General features: G+C 53.7%; 4 protein-coding genes across 6 annotated transcripts in view; 3 read left to right on the top strand and 1 right to left on the bottom strand.

Moving 5' to 3' along the window:
• The window catches only part of UBOX5 (U-box domain containing 5), an 8,749-nt gene extending 3,926 nt beyond the window's left edge, over positions 1-4,823 (top strand). Inside the window, exons 3-5 of one of the 3 annotated variants that reach the window (XM_009074040.1) lie at positions 2,636-2,781; positions 3,580-3,618; positions 4,632-4,823. In XM_009074040.1, coding sequence (XP_009072288.1) covers positions 2,636-2,781; positions 3,580-3,618; positions 4,632-4,823 — 377 coding nt within the window. Of the gene's footprint in view, positions 1-668; positions 689-2,635; positions 2,798-3,579; positions 3,619-4,009; positions 4,017-4,611 lie in introns of all 3 variants that reach the window. The other 2 variants (XM_009074057.1, XM_009074048.1) reach the window with 2 other exon arrangements.
• Positions 4,824-10,858: 6,035 nt separating this feature from the next.
• On the top strand, positions 10,859-12,547 carry LOC103801608 (vasotocin-neurophysin VT). The gene is made up of 3 exons (XM_009074029.1): positions 10,859-10,978; positions 11,523-11,724; positions 12,378-12,547. Exons 1-3 carry the CDS (start codon positions 10,859-10,861, stop codon positions 12,545-12,547), a joined length of 492 nt encoding a protein of 163 aa, XP_009072277.1.
• A 2,443-nt stretch (positions 12,548-14,990) lies between these two features.
• On the top strand, positions 14,991-16,020 carry LOC103801653 (neurophysin 1-like). Its single transcript, XM_009074079.1, has 3 exons — positions 14,991-15,110; positions 15,189-15,390; positions 15,971-16,020. Exons 1-3 carry the CDS (start codon positions 14,991-14,993, stop codon positions 16,018-16,020), a joined length of 372 nt encoding a protein of 123 aa, XP_009072327.1.
• A 1,030-nt stretch (positions 16,021-17,050) lies between these two features.
• On the bottom strand, positions 17,051-17,941 carry MRPS26 (mitochondrial ribosomal protein S26; the record flags this gene model as incomplete). The annotated part of the gene is made up of 3 exons (XM_009074068.1): positions 17,051-17,182; positions 17,431-17,554; positions 17,804-17,941. Coding segments are annotated over 3 exons (394 nt in total), but the record flags the coding sequence as incomplete, so codon positions are not given.
• Between the last annotated feature and the right edge of the window lie 62 nt (positions 17,942-18,003).

Raw genomic sequence — 18,003 nt, 5'->3', positions numbered from 1 at the left:
TGGGGCATGCTTGGAACAAACCACAGCATGGGAATTGCAGGCAAGTGCTGCCTCCAGAGCAGGGAGGAGGGACAGCACAGGCTGGGAGAGACTTGCACAGGGTTTGCTGGTAGTTAAAGCAGAAAACCAGGTGAGACTAAATTAGGCAAGAGGTGTGACTTGTGGCTACAGGGGGAGGAAATAGGCACTGTTTTCCTTTTATCCATGTTTTTCTCAGTGGTCTGGTAGCAGCACTGCTGGGCATAAGCTCCAGGAGGCAGAAAACAGTCCAGACCTGCAACCTGCAAGTACAGGATACTCTTTGTAGGATAATCATTGTACCTCCTGCCACGTTCAGGTGCTGGGGCAGGCAGAATGGTGAGGAGGTGACAGTCTTAGGAAGCAGAGGGGATCTGTGGTGTAAATACCAAGGAAATTCACATCTCTGTCTCCAGTATCTGTTCATTCACTGTGGTTTATTTTCTAATGAATAGAACCTTCAGCCTCCAGTCTGTGGTGAAGAGTGTGGCTCTGAAGGAATTGTTCCTTTTGACTCCACACTAGACCCAGATCCACATCTCTGTATCTCTCTGACAGGAGGTTGGAGCCAGGTGGGGGTTCTGAGCAACCTGTGCCGGTGACTCTTCTCCCAGGGAACAAGTGACAGGACAAGAGGAAATGGCCTAAAGTTGTACCGGGGGAGGTTTTGGTTGGATATTCAAGGAAAATTTCTTCATGGAAAGGGTTGTCCAGCACTGGCACAGGCTGCCCAGGGCAGTGGTGGAGTCACCATCCCTGAAGGGATTTAATGGCCCTGTGGATGTGGCACTTGGGGACGTGGTTAGTGGTGGCCTTGGCAGTGCTGGGAAATGGTTGGACTCAGTGCTCTTAGAGGCCTTTTCCAACCTTAACAATTCTGCGATTCTAAGATCTATTTTGTCTTGGCACAGGAATTCCTGAAATGTATTGGAGTTGCTGTGCAACTGTTATATGGCTCTAACCACTACACACAGAAATACTTTTATCTTCTCTGGTATCAGTGAACTGAGTTATTGCTTGAGGTGATGATCCCATTGGAGGAGGAAGGGGAACCAGCTGGGAAGTGGGAAGAGATGGCTTTAGGAATCTCATCTTTAGATGAGTGTGAAGGGAGCAGCCATGCTTGTGAGGCTCTGGGCTGAGCAGCAAAGTGTAAATGGAGGTGTGAGGGTATCTCCTGGTCATGGAAGGGCTGATTCCCTAGGCAGGTCAGTCCAGTTTTCTTGTCTTCTTTCACCTAGTGTTCTACAACATGTCAAAATGTTACCCAGAGCTTCTGACTGCTCTTAATGCCTGCTGGAATCTGTCACTCCCTTCACCTTTCTCACAAACTGCCCAAAAATGTTTTGAGGAAAAAGCTTAAGTGGTGGCTTGATTTTGAATAAGTTCTTTGGTTGCAAATACTTGTTCTCTGGTGGTACCAGAATGAGTCAGACTGCACATTTCTGCTCTGATCCCTCAGTCGAGCTCATTCCCTGTTTTAGGAGGAATCATTAGTTACTTTGGTTGCAGAGGTGTCTAACAGCTCCTGCTGGGATGTGCCCCAGCCCCACCAGAGCAGGGGCTGCCCTGAGGGTCCTGGAGCTCCCAGAGGAGCTGTGCCTGTACATAAATAAAAGCACAGTACTCAGCCCAGAGAGCTGTGCCTCAGTATGTCATCAGCCTTGATTGCTGGAGCAAATGTGCAGCACTAATTCCAAGGTCTTCCTTTGGGAGATGAATTTAACGGAATTAGTGATGCAGACAACATTCTCTTAATTCTCAGTGTTAATTAACGCCGTCAGTGTTGCACAGGACAACACACTGCAGGGAGGGTCCAGCCCTGGGCCTTTGACTCAGAACTGGGACAGAGGGAAACAAACAAGTCCCACAGATTTTATTAGTGGTTTAATGTTCCTGTTAGCTGCAGGAAGCAAGGCTGGGAGTTCAGGGCTGGGACCCTTGGGAGCTGGCTGAGGGACTGCCTGGGGCTTCAGGGAAAAACAAGTTTCTGGGTTATTTGGCATTTTGCCCTTTTTCACACCTGCAGGTATCTACATCTCCCTGACTGGAGGTTGGAGCCAGGTGGGGGTTGGTCTCTGCTCCAAGGTTACAAGGGACAGGACGAGAGGAAACAGCCTCAAGTTGTACCACAGGAGGTTTAGGTTGGATATTAGAGTAAATTTCTTCATGGAAAGGACTATCCAACCCTGGCACAGTCTGCCCAGGGCAGTGGTGGAGACACCATCCCTGGAGGGGTTTAAAACCCATGAGGATTTGGCACTTGGGGACATGGTTTGGTGGTGGCCTTGGCAGTGCTGCATTAGGGGTTGGACTCGATGATCTTAAAGGGCTTTTCCAACCTTAATGATTCCCTGATTCTGTATAAGCTGGCACTGGGCCACCACACAGATGTGATGGTAATCCATAGGGCTTTTCCCCCTTAAGACCCAAAGGAGATGAGGCATTTCACCCTCATCTCAGAGACACCACTCAAGAAAACTAGTGCAGATTAAAATCCCAAATATTGTCCCAAAGGTTCAGAGCCAAACAGCATTTCTGAGGCACTTTTTGCCTGACATCCACTTCTTGATCTTGTGCTTCTCTTGCACACCTGGTCTTTGTTTTCCCTTTGCAGATCTGGTGTCTCATGAACAGAAGCTGTCGGAGAGTTTGGACTCTGCCTTGACCTCAGCACTCAGCTCCATGCCCTCCTTCACGGCCAAGCTGATGAAGAGCCAGCAGCAGGCTCCGGGCGAGGGAGGCTGCAGCAGTTCCTGGGGTGTGGGCACAGTCCTTGGTAAGCAAAAAGTGCCTCTGCATCTGCTTTGGGAGCAGGAGAGATGAGGAGAACTGGGGCTGGGTTAACAGGGAGGGTTGTGCTGCTGCCCAGCATCTGTCTGTGCCCCTTCAAACCCCTAAACATTACATATTCAATATAAAAATATTTTATTGTCTCTCAGCAAGTTTTACTTCACAATCCTTAACTACATCTCTGCAGTTTTAGTGATTCATTCTCCCAATTAGACCTTGGTGACACCCAGAAAGTGAGGGATGTCCATGTCCATGATAAGAGCAGACTGTGGTATGAGTCTATGATTTTCCCATGTTGTTGGCTGTTGGTTGTCTGTGCTGGCCAAGGACAATCCAGGATGTGTTGTGCTGGGACATGGTGCTCAGCCCAGCCTGCTGCAGGTTAGTTCAGACTGAGGCCTTGGGCTGCTCCCAGAGCTCTGCACTTTGGGCCAAGTGGCTTAAATGTTGCCTGTGTGCTGCAGGGAACAAGGTGGGAAGCTGCCACGTGGGTGGGGAATGAGTCTGGTGTGGAGATGCAGCTGGAGAGGTGTAAATGCAGCAAATACTGTGGCCTTTCAGTGCTTAAAGAGGGCCTGTAGAAAAGAGGGAGAGCCACTTTTTACACAGGCAGATAATGGGAGGACAAGGGGGAATGTTTTAAAACTAAAAGAGGAGGTTTAGATTGGATATTAGGAAGAAATTTTTGGCTGTGAGGGTGGTGAGGCACTGGCACAGGTTGCCCAGAGAAGCTGTGGCTGCTCCATCCCTGGAAGTGTTCCAGGCCAGGTTGGATGGGGCTTGGAGCAACCTGGGCTAGTGGAAGGTGTCCCTGCCCATGGCAGCGGGTGGAATAAATGGTCTTTAAGGTCCTGTCCAAACCATTCCATGATTCTGTGAAATACCACATGGCATCCTGACCCTTAACAGGAACAGCTCACAGCAGCAACATCACATGCCAACCAGCCATGTGTGTGCCCAGTGTCCCATCAAGTCTGAGTGTGTGTAAGCCAGGCTGCTGCGTCCTGGCAGTTTCATCCCACCTGCTGCCTAGGCACACTCATCCAGATGTGTTTGCATCTCCAAATTATTTTTTGGGGTGCAAGGAAGCATTGAGCCTTCAGATGTCCTTCCACAGGCTAATGTCCAGTGCTGGCTTGCTCCTAGTCTTCCCCTGAGAGAGGCTCTGCCTGTTCCTGGCCAAGAAGAGGGTTCAGAGGGCCCAGGTGACCCCGAGGAAGGGCTGGTGCTGTCTCACTCTCTCTCTCTCTCTCTCTCTCTCTCTCTCTCTCTCTCTCTCTCTCTCTCTCTCTCGTCCCTGAGCAGCATTTGCTGTTCCGCCGTGACATTAAGCTATTAAGCTTTTTCCTGTCCCCTTTAAAATCTCTGCCATTTAAGAGCTGACTGAGTAGCCCTTGATGGGTTGTGTGTGACAGGAATGCAGAGTGATACCTAAAGCGACTCACTTGGGAGTCGAGAATTGCTGCTTTTAATCTACCGTTGGAAAAGCGTAAGGGAGGGAGATTTGCCTCAGGAGAAGTGAAAAGCCCTTTTTTACAGTCATCTGTCCTCCATTAAAAGTGTAATGGTGCAAGTGCTGATGTGATCCAGCCCTTTCTGAGCACTGCCTGCCCTGGAACCTGGACGTTCCCTTCCCTTATGGTAGTGACAGAGGAAACAGGCACAATCCTGAGCCGTAAGTGCCTAAGTCCACAGGGAGTGAGGCCCTTGACTCATGGGCAGGATTGGGCACTCAAGGGGTGGCCCAGCATGGACTTGTCACCCTCCCTGACCAATCCACTTCTCCTGTCCCCTTTGCAGAGCACGGCAGGAGCAGCCAGACCCAAGGATGTGCTTTCTGTGGCAAAACCTTCTCCTCTTACTTCAAACCAGAGCCCATTTACCAGCTCCCCTGTGGGCACCTGGTGTGCAGGCCGTGCCTGGCTGAGAGGCAAAAGGCTCCATCCTCCATCCAGTGTGGGAGCTGTAAGAGGTCAGCAGCCACGCACGACGTCAGGAGGGTTCACTTCTGACCCCTTTGCTGCTGGGAGGACGAGACAAGGAGCTGCTGCTGTTCCCCCATGTCCATGTGGAGCTGTAGGAGGATCAGCAATCTGTCAGAAGGCCTTTGGAGAGCTGGAGAGGACTCGGTCCTGTGCTTACAGAGTAGTGGGGGGTGGGGGGTTAGAGCACCGCGCCGGAGCCGGGTGAGCTGAGGATAACAAAAGCCATAGCTTCTTTATCCAGGAATATGTATTTATCCAGGACTGATCTCCACCGCCCTCCCACCACCTCCCCATGCTCAGTGGTTTAGCATAGGTGCCTTTCAGACTGCGAGTTCAGCTTCCCTGGGAGTTCACACCACATCTGGCTGTGGAGCAGGCAAAGTCCTCATGGATGACAACACACGAGCTCTCTGACTTCTCTCCTTCCCCACCTCACCCCCTCCCTGCCGTGCTGTGGGAGCACATCCTTCATCCTGGAATCCAGTGAGAGGCCGTGGTTAAGGTGTGAGGAGCTGGCAGTGGTCTCATCCTGCTCATATCAACTCTTGTAGAAAAGCCATCCCATCCCACCAGACGTCCCTCTCGGTTTGTGTCGTGTGACCAGCCCAGCTCCTGGCTGGCTGATAGACATTTAAGCCTTAATAAAATGTTTAAAGTCAGGTTCTCTTTCTGCCTCATAATTGGTCTCACTGTGTGGCTTAATGATGTCGTGGAGTGAATCTCTTGCAGAGGAGGAATAAATGGACTGGGAAAAGCTGAATCAACACAGAGGAGCTGCAGAGAGGGGTTTGAGAGGGGTTGTGGCTGCATGGACCATCACAGGGTTGAGACTCGGATACCTGCACCTGTGGGGGTCTGGGTTTCAAAGAGCTGATCAGAACAAAGCCAGAAGGGAAACGACTTGGATATGTTCCTCCTGGATATGCTAAGGGTGAGGTGACAGCAGAGGGTTTGTCACCTCCATAACCCCCTGCTGTTGCCACTTAATTGGTGAGCTCTGTGTGCAGAGCAGACGTTCCTCTTGCCTGATGTTCTGTGCCATAATGAGCCTCCAGCTGACTCAGCTCACCTTTGCCAGTCACACCTTTATTCGCTCCTAAAAAGCACCTGCTGGCTGAGCAACTTGTTTCCTGGCACAGGAAGGAGCTGCTCATCTATGGAAACACAGCTTTGTCCTGGCACCACACTGATCCTACTCCCTGGCTGCATCAGTGGGAGTTTATAGCCCATGTCCATTTGGAGCAAAAATAGAAAATAAATGCTCAGAAAATAGCAAAAATTTCCTCAAAATCCCACGTTTCAAAGGCAGCAAAAAAATCTCCTTAATGCAGTGGTGGTGTCATGTTTGCAGTGAGACATCCCAGGGTGATTCATTCAGCACTCACACCTCCTCCACCCTGGATCTCCAGGGAAGGCAGGAGGATGGATGGCTGTGCAGGAGCTCCTGATCCACACAGCCGATGCCTTCACCAGTGCTCACGAAGCCTGGATGCTTCCAGCAAAACCCAAAGCTATCAGCTCAGACAAGCATCTCCACTGCCCAAAGGTTCCTTGTGATATCCTGGTGGTGGGCAAGAACCATCTCCCAAGTTATCTCCAGATTCCCTTCATTCCACAGGGAGGGACATGGAGCAGAGGCTGGAAGTGACAAGGTGGTGTTGGGACATCAGATCCTCCCCTGCTCGGAGGAAGGCTCATCTCCACCTTTTATCAAGTTTCTCAGAGCCTTCATCCCCCAATTTCTCCTCCTTAACCCTGTAGGACCTTTTGGCAGCACATTTCTCCCACTGTGCCCCCTCTTGATGATCCAGGGATGAGTTTCCCTCACCTCAGAGCTTAGGGAAAGGCTGTGAGTCCCCCTGATCTGGGGGCACTGAAACCCCTGTGGGCTGCAGGGACCCTCTCTGCACCCTAGGCTGGGTGGTGGGTGACAGAGCCAGGAATTCCTGTGGGTTTCTCTGCCAGGACCCACAGCAATTCCCTTTAAGCTCCAGTGAAGATGCCACCAGCAAATTTATTCCCAGAACTGAGCTCATCTTCTCCCCAGGAGGTTGGGAATGGCCTTTGATTGAGGCCTGAGCAATTTCCTCTAATGCTCTCCGAGCATTTATCGGACAAATCTAACCCTTATTGGTCAGTGGCCTCCTGGCACGACACCCACATCCCAGCAGGATGGATTTGGACAGAGAAGTGATCAAGGCAGCGCCTCAGCCAATCTTGAAATTGGCTGTGCTTCCTTTAAAAAAGCATCAGAGCTGTTTTCCAGCTGTCATGGAAGCAGAGGAGCATCTTTATCTGTGACATGAAAGGAGGAGGTGCTGTGCTCAGGCAGGAGGTGCAGGATCTCCCTCCCCCATCATCCTCCAGCCATCAACGCTCTGTCAGCCACAGGGTCATGGTGACAATGACCTGCTTGTGACAGACTTATTTGAGGAGCATTAGTCCTCCCAGGCAGGAGCAGGGAGCACTCCCTTGCCAGCCTGACCTGCTCTGTATCCCCCTGGCATCAGTGACACGTTCAAGAAGCTTCTCCTTCCCTGCTGCATCCCCTCCAGCCATGGCAAAGGCAGGAAAACACACAGATTGGTGAAATTCATCCTGTTGTCCATCCTCTATTCTGATGTAATGCTGTCACTCTAATTTACCCTGTTTGAAGTTGGTCACTTGGAGCTTTGTGTGCTGCAGCTGTGCACTGTGTCCTCCACCCCTTCTGCCTCCAAAGGGGCTCTCACAAACCTTGTTGGAGGCTTCAAAGCTAATGAACTCCCACTGTTAATGAAGGATGTGGGAGGTTAGGTTGGATATAAGGAAAAATTTCTCCATGAAAAAGGCTGTCCAGCCCTGGCACAGGCTGCCCAGGGCAGCAGTGGAGTCACTATCCCTGAAGGGATTTAAAACCCATGTGGATGTGGCGCTTGGGGACATGGTTTAGTCGTGGCCCTTGCAGTGCTGGGGGAACAGTTGGAGTCGATGATCTTGGAGGCTTTTCCAGCCTTAATGATTCCATAAGCTCTGTGGCTGAGCCACTCCAGCAGCCCTCAGCCCTTCGCTGATGCCTACAAGAGCTGGGGCCATATTTCAGCTGAGCACAGGGGCTAAGGAGGTGTGTTTGGGGGTGCTGCACCCTCCCCAGCCTGTGTCAGACCTTTGGGGCTTCCCTCACCCCCGAGGGGAGCCAGAGAAGGGATGTGGATGGCAGCGGCTAATGCCACCAATGAATGCCACTGTGCATGTCATTAGGAGATCAGCGCTAATGAAGGGGATCCTCTGGGGCCTTGGGAAGAGCCTGGGGAAGAGCAGGGACATGGCAGAGCAAATCTGGTGCCGGAGACACAGAGAAGGGACCCTGGGACTGATGTTGGGGGACTTGGGACAGAACTTTGAGTAGCCTCAAAGCATCTGTCGGGAGCAGGATGTGGACTGGGGGCCCAGCATCACCCTGGGTACCAGTGAGCATCACAGCAAGGATGCTCCCAGCTGGCTCTGCCTGTGAAACCCATCACCCTGAGATCACTTGTCCCATGACTCTCCCCAAGTGACCCCAATATTTGCCCCTCCCAAATCCTCTTTTTATGCTTGCTACCCATTCTTTCCTCCCCATTCCCAACTCATCCTCTCCTTGATTCCCATAAGTGATTCTGTGTTGTGGCTGCAGAGACTCTGCAACTTGGAAAAACATTTTATTAACCTTCCTTGACTTTAAAGAGCATAATTACATTTTAATCTCATATTCCCGCGTTATCATTCCAGACACAGAGTCATTTGAATGCAGATCGTTCCCAGCTAATGTAATTTTACGATACAGTAATGAAGAGATGGAGCAGGAGTGTGTAACACCCAATTTAGAGCTGACATTTGGGGTTCTTTTAAAGAAAAGTTTTCCGAGCCGAGGGCTTTTGCATCCTCCTTGGCCCTGCAACGTAAGTGGGTCTTGTCTCCTGCTGTGAAGGGATGGATTTGGATGGGGAAACATGGCTGGTGCTAATAATATTAGTCATTAACTCACCCACAGCTGCCCCACGTGGGTGATTCAGCATCACGGGGCAGATCTGGGATCTCACCGCTCCCTTGGTCCCAGGCAGAACTGACTCAGGGGCTGTAGTCACTTTCACCCTTCTTGAGGGGCAGAAATCACCCTCATTTTACCCATCCAAAAGCCTCCAAATCCAGGACTGTCACCCCCCAGGCTGATCCATGCTCTGAAAGCATGAGGCAGGAGCTGGGAGCAGGCTGGGACACTCAGCACTGCTAAATAAAATGCTCCTTCCTGTGTGCCTCAGTTTCCCTTGGAGGGGCAAAGCAATGCTCTGAAGTTCAGCCCCTTCAGCACCTCACCCTGGCACCTCGGGAGCTTTACAAAGTGTCTAAATTTTCTGGGGTGGGTTGCAGTGGGATGACAGTTTCTTTTGGGATGCTTGAGTAGAGCGGCCCCTTCCCCACCCAGGATACCACCACCCCACTCACTCCAGCTGGGACTGAGCCAGTCCAGGGTGCTGATCTAGCAGAAAAGGGATGTTAATGAGGGGGAGAAAATGAGGAACACTAATGAGCAGAGGGGAAGCCACATTCAGCCATTCCAAGTGATGCCCAGGCTGATTTTTATGGTTCTGTGCCTCAATTCCCCACCTTTGATGAAGATGACTCTGGGGTAGAAAACCATTCCCAGAGGTTGGACCATGACTGGCAGCAAGCCCCCACTGCCCAACCCCCCCCCACCACCTCCAGACAAGCTGCTCCTGATCACTATGAGCCAGCCCCAGAGTTCTGGGGGAGGAGGAGGAGATAGATGTTTGTAGGTGCCCAATTCCCCTTTGCATATTAATTTCACATTGCTGAGGTTGCCCTCAGTGTTGCTGGAAAAGGGATCTGTGACCAGAAGGAATATTTGGGGCTGGATGGTGCTGGGTTGGGGGTTGTTGCTGTTGTTGCCCTGTACAGATGTTTCCCACAGCCCATGGGTAACACAAGTATGCTGGATCTCAGCACCTGTGGGACCTGCTAGTTGCCAACAGGATGGTGGGCCCCAGCCTCAAAAGTGCCTTCTTTTCATCTCCCCCTTTCCTGCTGGTTTCCCTGACTTCTTGATTCTTGGAAATGAGGAGGAAGAGGTGGGCAGGACACGGGTGGCAGTGATGGGTCCCTTTGGCCTGGGCTGTGGTAGGGTCCTGCCCTGAAGCCCTGCATCCTCCAAACCAGCATCCCTCCTGAAACAGCATCCTCCAAACCAACAATTCTCCCCAAACCAGCATCTCCCCAAACCAACACCTCACAACCACCACCACCCCACCACCACCACTCCCAAACCAGCGTCCTCCAAAGCAGCATCCTTCAAAGCAGCATCCCTCCTGGACCAGCATCCTCCAAAGCAGTATCTCTCCCCAAACCAGCATAATCCAAAACAGCATCCCTGCCAGACCAGCATCCTCCAAACCAACAACCCTCCCCAAACCAGAACCCCTCCCAAAACCTGCATCCCTCCAAATCAACATCATTCCCAGGCCAGCCTCACTCTGAAACCAGCAGCCCTTCCAAAATCCATCCCAAATCTGCATTCCTACCCAAACCAGCACCTTCTGAATGAGTGTGTGCTCCCAAATCCCACTTCCCTCTCCAGCAGCACCTTCCAAACTCACATCCCTCCCAAACCAGCACCTTCTGAAGGAACATCTGTCCCCAAACCCACATCTTCCCCAAACCAGCACCTTCTGAAGGAGCACCCCTTCCCAAGCACTGGCCATCCCTGGGCTGTCCCGTGCCCCTCGGAGCAGCCACGGGTGGGATTCACCAGCACCAAGCACTGCCGCTCACACTCCTGCACTGAATCATCTCAATTACACATTTGCTTGGATGCGATTTGGGAAAATAAAAAAAAAAAAAAGAGAGGCAAAAAAAAGGGAAAAAAAACAACAAAAATACAACCCATCCCTCTTCTTCCTCCTCCTCCTTCTCCTCCCCTGGGAAGGGGCAATGGCAGCATAAATAGCAGCTGGCTCAGCACGGGGCCAGACGCAGCGCGAGCAGCTTCCCCTGGCACGCGTGGCACAGCTGTGGGCACCTCCACCATGGCAGAGCCTTCGCTGCCCCTCTCCTTCCTCTGCCTCCTCGCCTTGTCCTCTGCCTGCTACATCCAGAACTGCCCCCGGGGCGGGAAGCGTGCGCTGGCCGACACAGCCCTCCGACAGGTACGGGATGGGTTTTTTGGGCGACAGAGGCTTCCTGTCACCTGTAGGCACCACTGGCTGTGCCATGCTCCCTGGAGCAACTTGGTGACCCCGCTTTTTGGGACAGTTGGGGGGCATGCCCAAGGGCACATGATGGGGCAGTGGTGGAGGAATGAGCACTCCGAAATGCTGTTGTTGGGGATCGAGCTTGGCCACAGCAGAGCATCCTGCTTGGGTGGGGGGAGAGGAGACAGAACACCCTCATGGAGTGGAGACAGGGAGGACATGGATGGGACTGGATGAGCTTTAAGGTCCATTCCAACCCCTTAGCATTCTATGATTCTATGATGAGGGGCAGCAGGGATACCCCCAAAGTGGGGCCAGTGCTACAGCACAAGGCTGTGCTGCGGGTGGCAGGGACAAGACAGGTCACTCTGTGCCCACATGGCACCTCTAAGGGCTGGAGAAAGGGACGGTGGGGCGCTGCCTTCTAATGCAAGAGGCTGCAAGAAGGGCGCAACCCCTTTTTGGGGGTACAGGAGACTGAAGCACCTCCTTCCCCCAGTGCATGCCCTGCGGCCCTGGGAACAGAGGGAACTGCTTCGGCCCTGGGATCTGCTGTGGCACAGAGCTTGGCTGTTACCTGGGCACGGCGGAGACGCGGCGCTGCGCCGAGGAGGACTATCTGCCCTCACCCTGCCAGGCTGGAGGGCAGCCCTGTGGCTCCGGGGGCCGCTGTGCCGCGCCCGGAATCTGCTGCACTGCTGGTAATGGGGGGCAGGGTCAGCGGGGTGGGGATGGAGAGTTTGGGGTGATGGAGGATCGTGGGGCGTGGGGAAGTCCTCCAGTTCATCTCCATCTGTCGGGGTTTAACCTTACAAAGGGGAAACTGAGGCATGGAGTGGTGGTGGTGGTGTCTCCATTTTGAGGTAATTTTGGGATAGTTGGATTCAGGGCAGATATAAGGAAGAAATAATTCCCTGTGAGGGTGGAGAAGTGCTGGTACAGGTTGACCAGAGAAGCTGTGGCTGCCCTATCCCTGGAAAGTTCAAGGTCAGGTTGGATGGAGCTTGGAGCAACCTGATCTAGTGGAAAGTGTCCCTGCCCATGGCAGTGGGGGTGGAAATAGGTAATCTTTAAGGTCCCTTCCAACCCAAACCGTTCTATGATTCTAAAGGATTTGGCTCAGAGCTCCTTCCTGACCCACCATCATGAGCTCTGTCCTGGACAGGCACACTCAGCCTTCCCAATGTGCAGGAAATCTGGGCCAACCCTACCCCATGGTTAATGGGAGGGACAAAACTGGAGCACGAGCCATGTGGGCACCCCTGACTGCCACCAACCCCTTCCCCAGCTGAAAATAAACCACTGGGGATCCTAAATAACCTGTTCCATCACCATGTTTTGCTTCCTGTTGAAGAGACCTGTGCGATGGACGCAGACTGCCTGGACGAGGGCAGCGATGGAGACCAGGAGGCAGCAGAGAAGAATCTGACAGTGCTAGATGGCTCGGCTGGAGATCTGCTCCTCAAGCTCATGCACTTGGCAAACCGGCGGCAGCAGCAGCAGGGCAAGAACCCCCTCCTCTGAGCCAGGGCATGGGGTGTCCTCCCCACCCACCCCAATCCCCCTGCCCCAGCACTGTACATACAAGACCCAATAAAACTCCTTGTGCACTGTGGTGGCTTTGTCCTGGGTGCTGGGAATGGGTCATGAAGGGATCCAGGGGACCCATCTGGGGCTCAGGATGGGGGTGTCAGGGGGCTTCATCCCCCCCTTTCCCAATCTCCTCCAGCCTGGGTGGTTCAGCTCCCATCCTCAGTGGTTTGACTGGGCTGGGTGCAGGATTTGGCCCCATCCATTCAGTGCTCGGGAGAAGGAGCTCAAGCAGAGCTGGTCTTTGGGATCCGGCTGTCAATTCCCACCCAGCAGCTCCAATAGCACCCACAGGTGCACAACCTCCCAGCACTCCCAGCCCCAGAGGACTGGGCTGTGCCACCATCACATTACCTCTTGGCCAAGCCCCTTTTTGGGGCAGATCTGGGGCCTCGCTGCCTTCAGGAACCAGCATGACACCTACTAAAAACGATAAAATAAGGAAAAGCACCCAAAACCCCCCAAGAGCAGAGAGGTTTGGGCTCTGAGTCCCATACATCCCCTTGGGCTGGTCTTGTCTTTCCCCACCCTCACTCACCAAAGAGGTCCCCGATGGGCAGGATCAGTCCCAGTTATCCCACTGTCACCCCCCCAGTTTGGAGTACCATTACCCCAGCCCTCTCCCCACCCTCTCCCAGGTCTCTTACCCTGCAGAGTCCCTGCTCCAAGCTCTCTCCGTGCTGGGACTGGCCACAGCACCGGGGACAGCTAGTCCTTTATAGTGTCCCTGAGGATGGTGACACCTCCAGGGAGGTGGAGCTCCCCCACACCAGCAGGATCCATCCTGCCCACCCAGCTCCCCGCACCACACAGGGTGTGCAGGATTATCCCTGCTCCCTGCAACCAGCATCTTATCCCAGCCCCAGGGAGGTGGGCAACCCCAAGACCATTGAGAAAGGGGCAACACCAGCATGGATGGAGGGCTCCAAGCTGGGATGAAGAAATTGGGCTGTTCAGTCCCCTCCTGGCACTAAGCCTATTCTGAGATGTGAACCCCAACATTCCTGCAGCACCAGGGATATGTGGCTGAGCTGGAATGACACTCCAGCTGACGGAAGCCTTGAAATCAGGGTGCTGAGTCCCCCAGAAGCACAAGGGGCTGATAATCAGGTGGTTTTTTTCCCTACTTGTCTCCCCAGGACACATCCCAACCCTGTCCATAGGGGTCTGGACACCTCCAGAGCAGTCACTGGGGTTCTGGGATGGTGCTTCTCCACCCCCACCCTGTGCTGCAGCTGGAGCTGAGCCACTGGGACAGCAGTGAGAGGTGCTGAGCCCCCTTTCCAAGCACTAACATGGATCCCAGTGCCTGGCTTGTCCCCAGGGGCCAGCTCTGACCCGGGTGGGTGACAGGGACCCGACTGCCCTGGTGCTGGCCACGCTAAGTGGCAGATTTCAAAGCAAGCCATAGGGACCAGGAGAGGTCAGGGCTTGCAGGCTCCAGGCTGCCTAATTCCCAATTAAGCCAGTGCAGGGTAATGATTTCAATGGACGTTAAGTTTTGTCTGCGGCAGGGAAATGTATTCAAGCTGGGAAGCTCCTAATTGGGATAATGAAGGCGAGGGGCCAAGGTGAGCAGGACCCTGGGCGATTGCATCAGCCTTCGGCCTCATCCTCAGTGCTGCTCCTCGGGGGGAGCTTTGTCTGCTGATAGTGTGGCCCAGGGCACCACATTCAACACCCATGTGCAGCTCCAAGGAGAAGCAACAGGGAAATTTGGGACTTCAAGGCTTTGCCCAGGAGGTGTGGGGTTTTCAGGAGGCTGTGGTGCTGTTGCATGAACACCAATGGGGACAGGCTGGGTGTCACCATTGCCCCAGAGCAGGATGAGTCCCATGCTGAGCACCTTCCAAAGGTCAGGTACAGGTGGGTGCACAACACAGCATTCCCCACCCCAGATCCCATGGATGATCCTGAAGGATACAGGTTTGCTTCTTCTCACCAGAAGGGATTTGAAGCCAAGGGAAACCCATGCCTCTCTGAACCCACTCCTGAGTGGGCACATCCTGCCAGGAGTTCCTTCATCCCTACTCTCTCCATGCCAGAGGGGCTCCCGACAGGACACGGAGGCACATGCCACAGCACCCAAAGAGGGTGATGAGCAGGGCCCCAAGCCCCAAACCCCATCCGCAGCCTCCACACGTCTCCCCTCGTCACCGCTGGAGTCATCACCAAGGAGAAAACCAACACCTTGGCCTTGACCTCACGTCCTCGACCTCCGGCTATTAGCTGAGCCCTCCGGTGTGGGAAGCAATGCCTTGTGGTTTTTAAGGAACACGGGTGACGCCGGTGCCAGAATCTCTAAGTAGGAGCCTGGACTATAAATACATGGACAGCGGTTGGGATGAGCAGCCAAAAATCTTCTTAGCCCACCACCATGCCCTGCAAGGCACTGGCCCTCTGCCTCCTGGGGCTTCTGGCTCTCTCCTCTGCTTGCTACATCCAGAACTGCCCCATCGGGGGCAAACGTGCCGTCCTGGACATGGACATCAGAAAGGTACGTCCCGGCGGGCTGGGAGCACTCCTGACCCCATTCCTTCCTTCTCCCAACTTTCTTCCCTCTCTCCCTGAGCAGTGCCTGCCCTGTGGCCCCCGGAACAAGGGCCACTGCTTCGGGCCCAACATCTGCTGTGGGGAAGAGCTGGGCTGCTACATCGGCACCTCGGAAACCCTGCGGTGCCAGGAGGAAAACTTCCTGCCCACCCCCTGCGAGTCGGGACACAAACCCTGCGGCACCGGAGGGAGCTGTGCCGCCCCTGGCATCTGCTGCAGCAGTGGTGAGGGTGGCATGGGATCCTGGGATTCGCATCATAGTGTCCTGGGATCCCTATCACAGGACCTTGCATGTATGGGAGGGAATTTGGGGCTATACAGCACAGTGGGAGAGGAGATGATGCTCAACAGATCATCTTTGTCCCATCCATGTGTCTATCCATTGCCCCAACAGCCAGGGCCACTCCACTCCAGGCAGACCTATCCTGACCCCAGGGAAGGGAGATTTTGGGACAGGAGGGAAGCAGACAGCAACCAAATTTTGAGGGATGAGCAAGCACAGGACTCCCATGTGGCACAGCAACCCACACCCCCTCCTGCTTTCATTAGTTTTCCGAAAATCCCACCCTCCTCCCTAAATTAAACTACCAGATCCCACTATAAACCATGGGGAACATCAGGGCATGGCGTGAGCATGAGCTCGTTAAACATCAGCACTGAGGGATCTCTGGGGGCTGGTTTGGGGGGATCTCTGGGGGCTGTTTCAGGGGTCTCTGGGGGCTGGGTCAGATCTTTTGGGGCCATTTCAGGAGGCCTCTGGGTTGCTGCTGTCTGGTTTCACTCCCTCCCTCTCTCCTGGCACAGAGGGCTGTGGGGCCGACTCATCCTGCAACCAAGAAATGCTGCTTGTGTAGCCCACCCGGGAGAGAACCAGCAGGATCCCGAATCCATCACACTGTCCCAGCCCCGCTCCAGGCTGGGAACAGGCGAGCTGAGGGCTGTGACTCAGACTGAAGTGATGAGCTTAATTAGAAATAAAACTTGTACAGAAAAACAATGCAGAAAGAAGTCTGTGGGGTTTCTGTGCTTGCCTGGTTTAGGTGAAGGCTCAGGGCGGGAGAAAAAGCCATTTTTAGGAAAGTGGAAGTAAACACTGAGGATTTCAGGTCAATTACATGAGGGAGGGAAGGCAGAGGGACCTGTAGACTCCGGGTGAACCACAGAAAACTCCAGGTTGGTGCTTGGCAGCCCAAAACCAGTGGTTTGAGGGCAAATCTGAGACTGCAAGACTCCAGTAACCCAGAACTGACCAAAATCCTGATAGTATTATCTGTGCCTTCAGCCCCAGGTGATAAGTGAAATAAGACTGAAGGGGGGAAAACAGATACCAAAAATCCTGGATCATTGAGCCACATTTTCTCATTCAGCCACACCAAGGGATGTGCAAAGGACAGAAAGTGTGCCCAGGGATGACAGATCCCTCTCCAGCACAGCAGAAAGAGCAGGAACAACCTATTCCTTCCTGCCATAACAAAAAAGGAGGGTCAGTGTTTCCTACAAATCCATTCAGCCCTCTTTTGCCTTCAGATGCATCCAGAGAGGTTGACAGCAAGGAGCTGAGAGCCAGGATCTGCCTCAGGACTGCATCTCCTTCCCCTACACATGCTTGGTGTGAAAGCAGGAGGGATCCAAACATGTGGGAGGTGGAATCACAGGCACAGCAACAGGCCCAGCAGGGCTGAGCTAGGCTCCTGGAGCCTCCAACAAGCCCAAGTTTCCCCCTCATCCCATTCCCACAGGCATTAACCCTTCGGAAGCATCACAGCCAGACCTGCAGCCTTTCTCCACCACTTCTGTGGTCAATTTATACATTAAAAAGAAGAATCCAGGTTGGGTGGGGAGGCTCTGGACACAAACCAGGCCAGGAGCTCCATCCCGGGGCCGCTACGACAACACAGTCTGCTTGACGATCCGCCCATCCTTGTCGATGGCGAAGTTGTAGTTGCGTGGGTTGTCCAGGCACTCCTCGATCCGGGCGTCCAGGTTCTCCGGGGTGATGAAGGTCTTGGCTTCCTCCTGAACCAAGGACAAGGATCATCCCTCAGGATTATTCCACCCTGTTCTCAGAGCTCTCACTCAACCTCTCCCCCACCCACACGCTGTCAACACCCCTGGAAGGTGCCAACACTAGTGTTCCCAGCTCCCAACAGAAACACTGCTGGAAAACAAGCCTACAGCTTCCACATGGCTCCCATGGGCTGCCAGCAAACCCCTCGCAGGGAGTGCTGGCAGCCTGTTTCCCAGGAGGCACCAGCTGCTCTTACCTGCAGCTGGAGAATCTCCTTCTCCTTCTCCTTCAGGAAAGCCTCCATTTTCCTGGCCTGCTCCTCTGCAACCTCTAACTTCCTCTTCTTCTCTTCTTCCTCTTCTTTCCTGATTCTCTCTTCCCTGCCACACAGAAAGGAAAACAAACCCTGAAGGATGAGGCAACACCCACGTCTGCAGGCTGTCCCGAGCCCAGGAACCTGCACGTGAGCCACGACCACTGCGTTGGCAGATTTATTTAAAAAGGTCACAATTTAGGTCAAGGGTCTTTGTAAAAATTAAGCCTGTCTCTAACTGGGGTTAGTCCTGCACAAACACAAGTCCAAGCCACGCAGGGCAGTGCTCCCTCAGCTCTGCAGGGGCTGGGCTGACCTCCGTGCTCGCTGCCGGGCGTTCTCGTCATCGTTCCAGGCCATCAGGCGCCGATGCTCCTCCACCAGCTTCAGGGAGTCCTCTCCAGACAGCACTGCCTCGCGCTTCTTCTGCAGCACCTCGGCCCTGAACTCAGCCCTGACAGGAGGAAAGGGAATAGGGAAGGATCAGGGACTGCTGTGGCCCAGTCCTGGGCCACA

Source organism: Acanthisitta chloris, unplaced genomic scaffold, assembly GCF_000695815.1.
Source record: "Acanthisitta chloris isolate BGI_N310 unplaced genomic scaffold, ASM69581v1 scaffold30820, whole genome shotgun sequence".
NCBI lineage: Eukaryota > Metazoa > Chordata > Aves > Passeriformes > Acanthisittidae > Acanthisitta > Acanthisitta chloris.
The sequence above is the reverse complement of the archived record's forward strand: the minus strand, read 5'-3'. Positions and strand labels throughout refer to the sequence as shown.

Excerpts from the sequence above, each read along its gene's own strand:
- LOC103801608 (XM_009074029.1), top strand. The coding sequence starts at position 10,859 with ATGGCAGAGCCTTCGCTGCCCCTCTCCTTCCTCTGCCTCCTCGCCTTG. Across the intron at positions 10,979-11,522 it reads CCGACACAGCCCTCCGACAG|TGCATGCCCTGCGGCCCTGG; the intron begins GTACGGGATGGG and ends TCCTTCCCCCAG. Across the intron at positions 11,725-12,377 it reads CGGAATCTGCTGCACTGCTG|AGACCTGTGCGATGGACGCA; the intron begins GTAATGGGGGGC and ends TTCCTGTTGAAG.
- LOC103801653 (XM_009074079.1), top strand. The coding sequence starts at position 14,991 with ATGCCCTGCAAGGCACTGGCCCTCTGCCTCCTGGGGCTTCTGGCTCTC. Across the intron at positions 15,111-15,188 it reads TGGACATGGACATCAGAAAG|TGCCTGCCCTGTGGCCCCCG; the intron begins GTACGTCCCGGC and ends CTCCCTGAGCAG. Across the intron at positions 15,391-15,970 it reads TGGCATCTGCTGCAGCAGTG|AGGGCTGTGGGGCCGACTCA; the intron begins GTGAGGGTGGCA and ends CTCCTGGCACAG.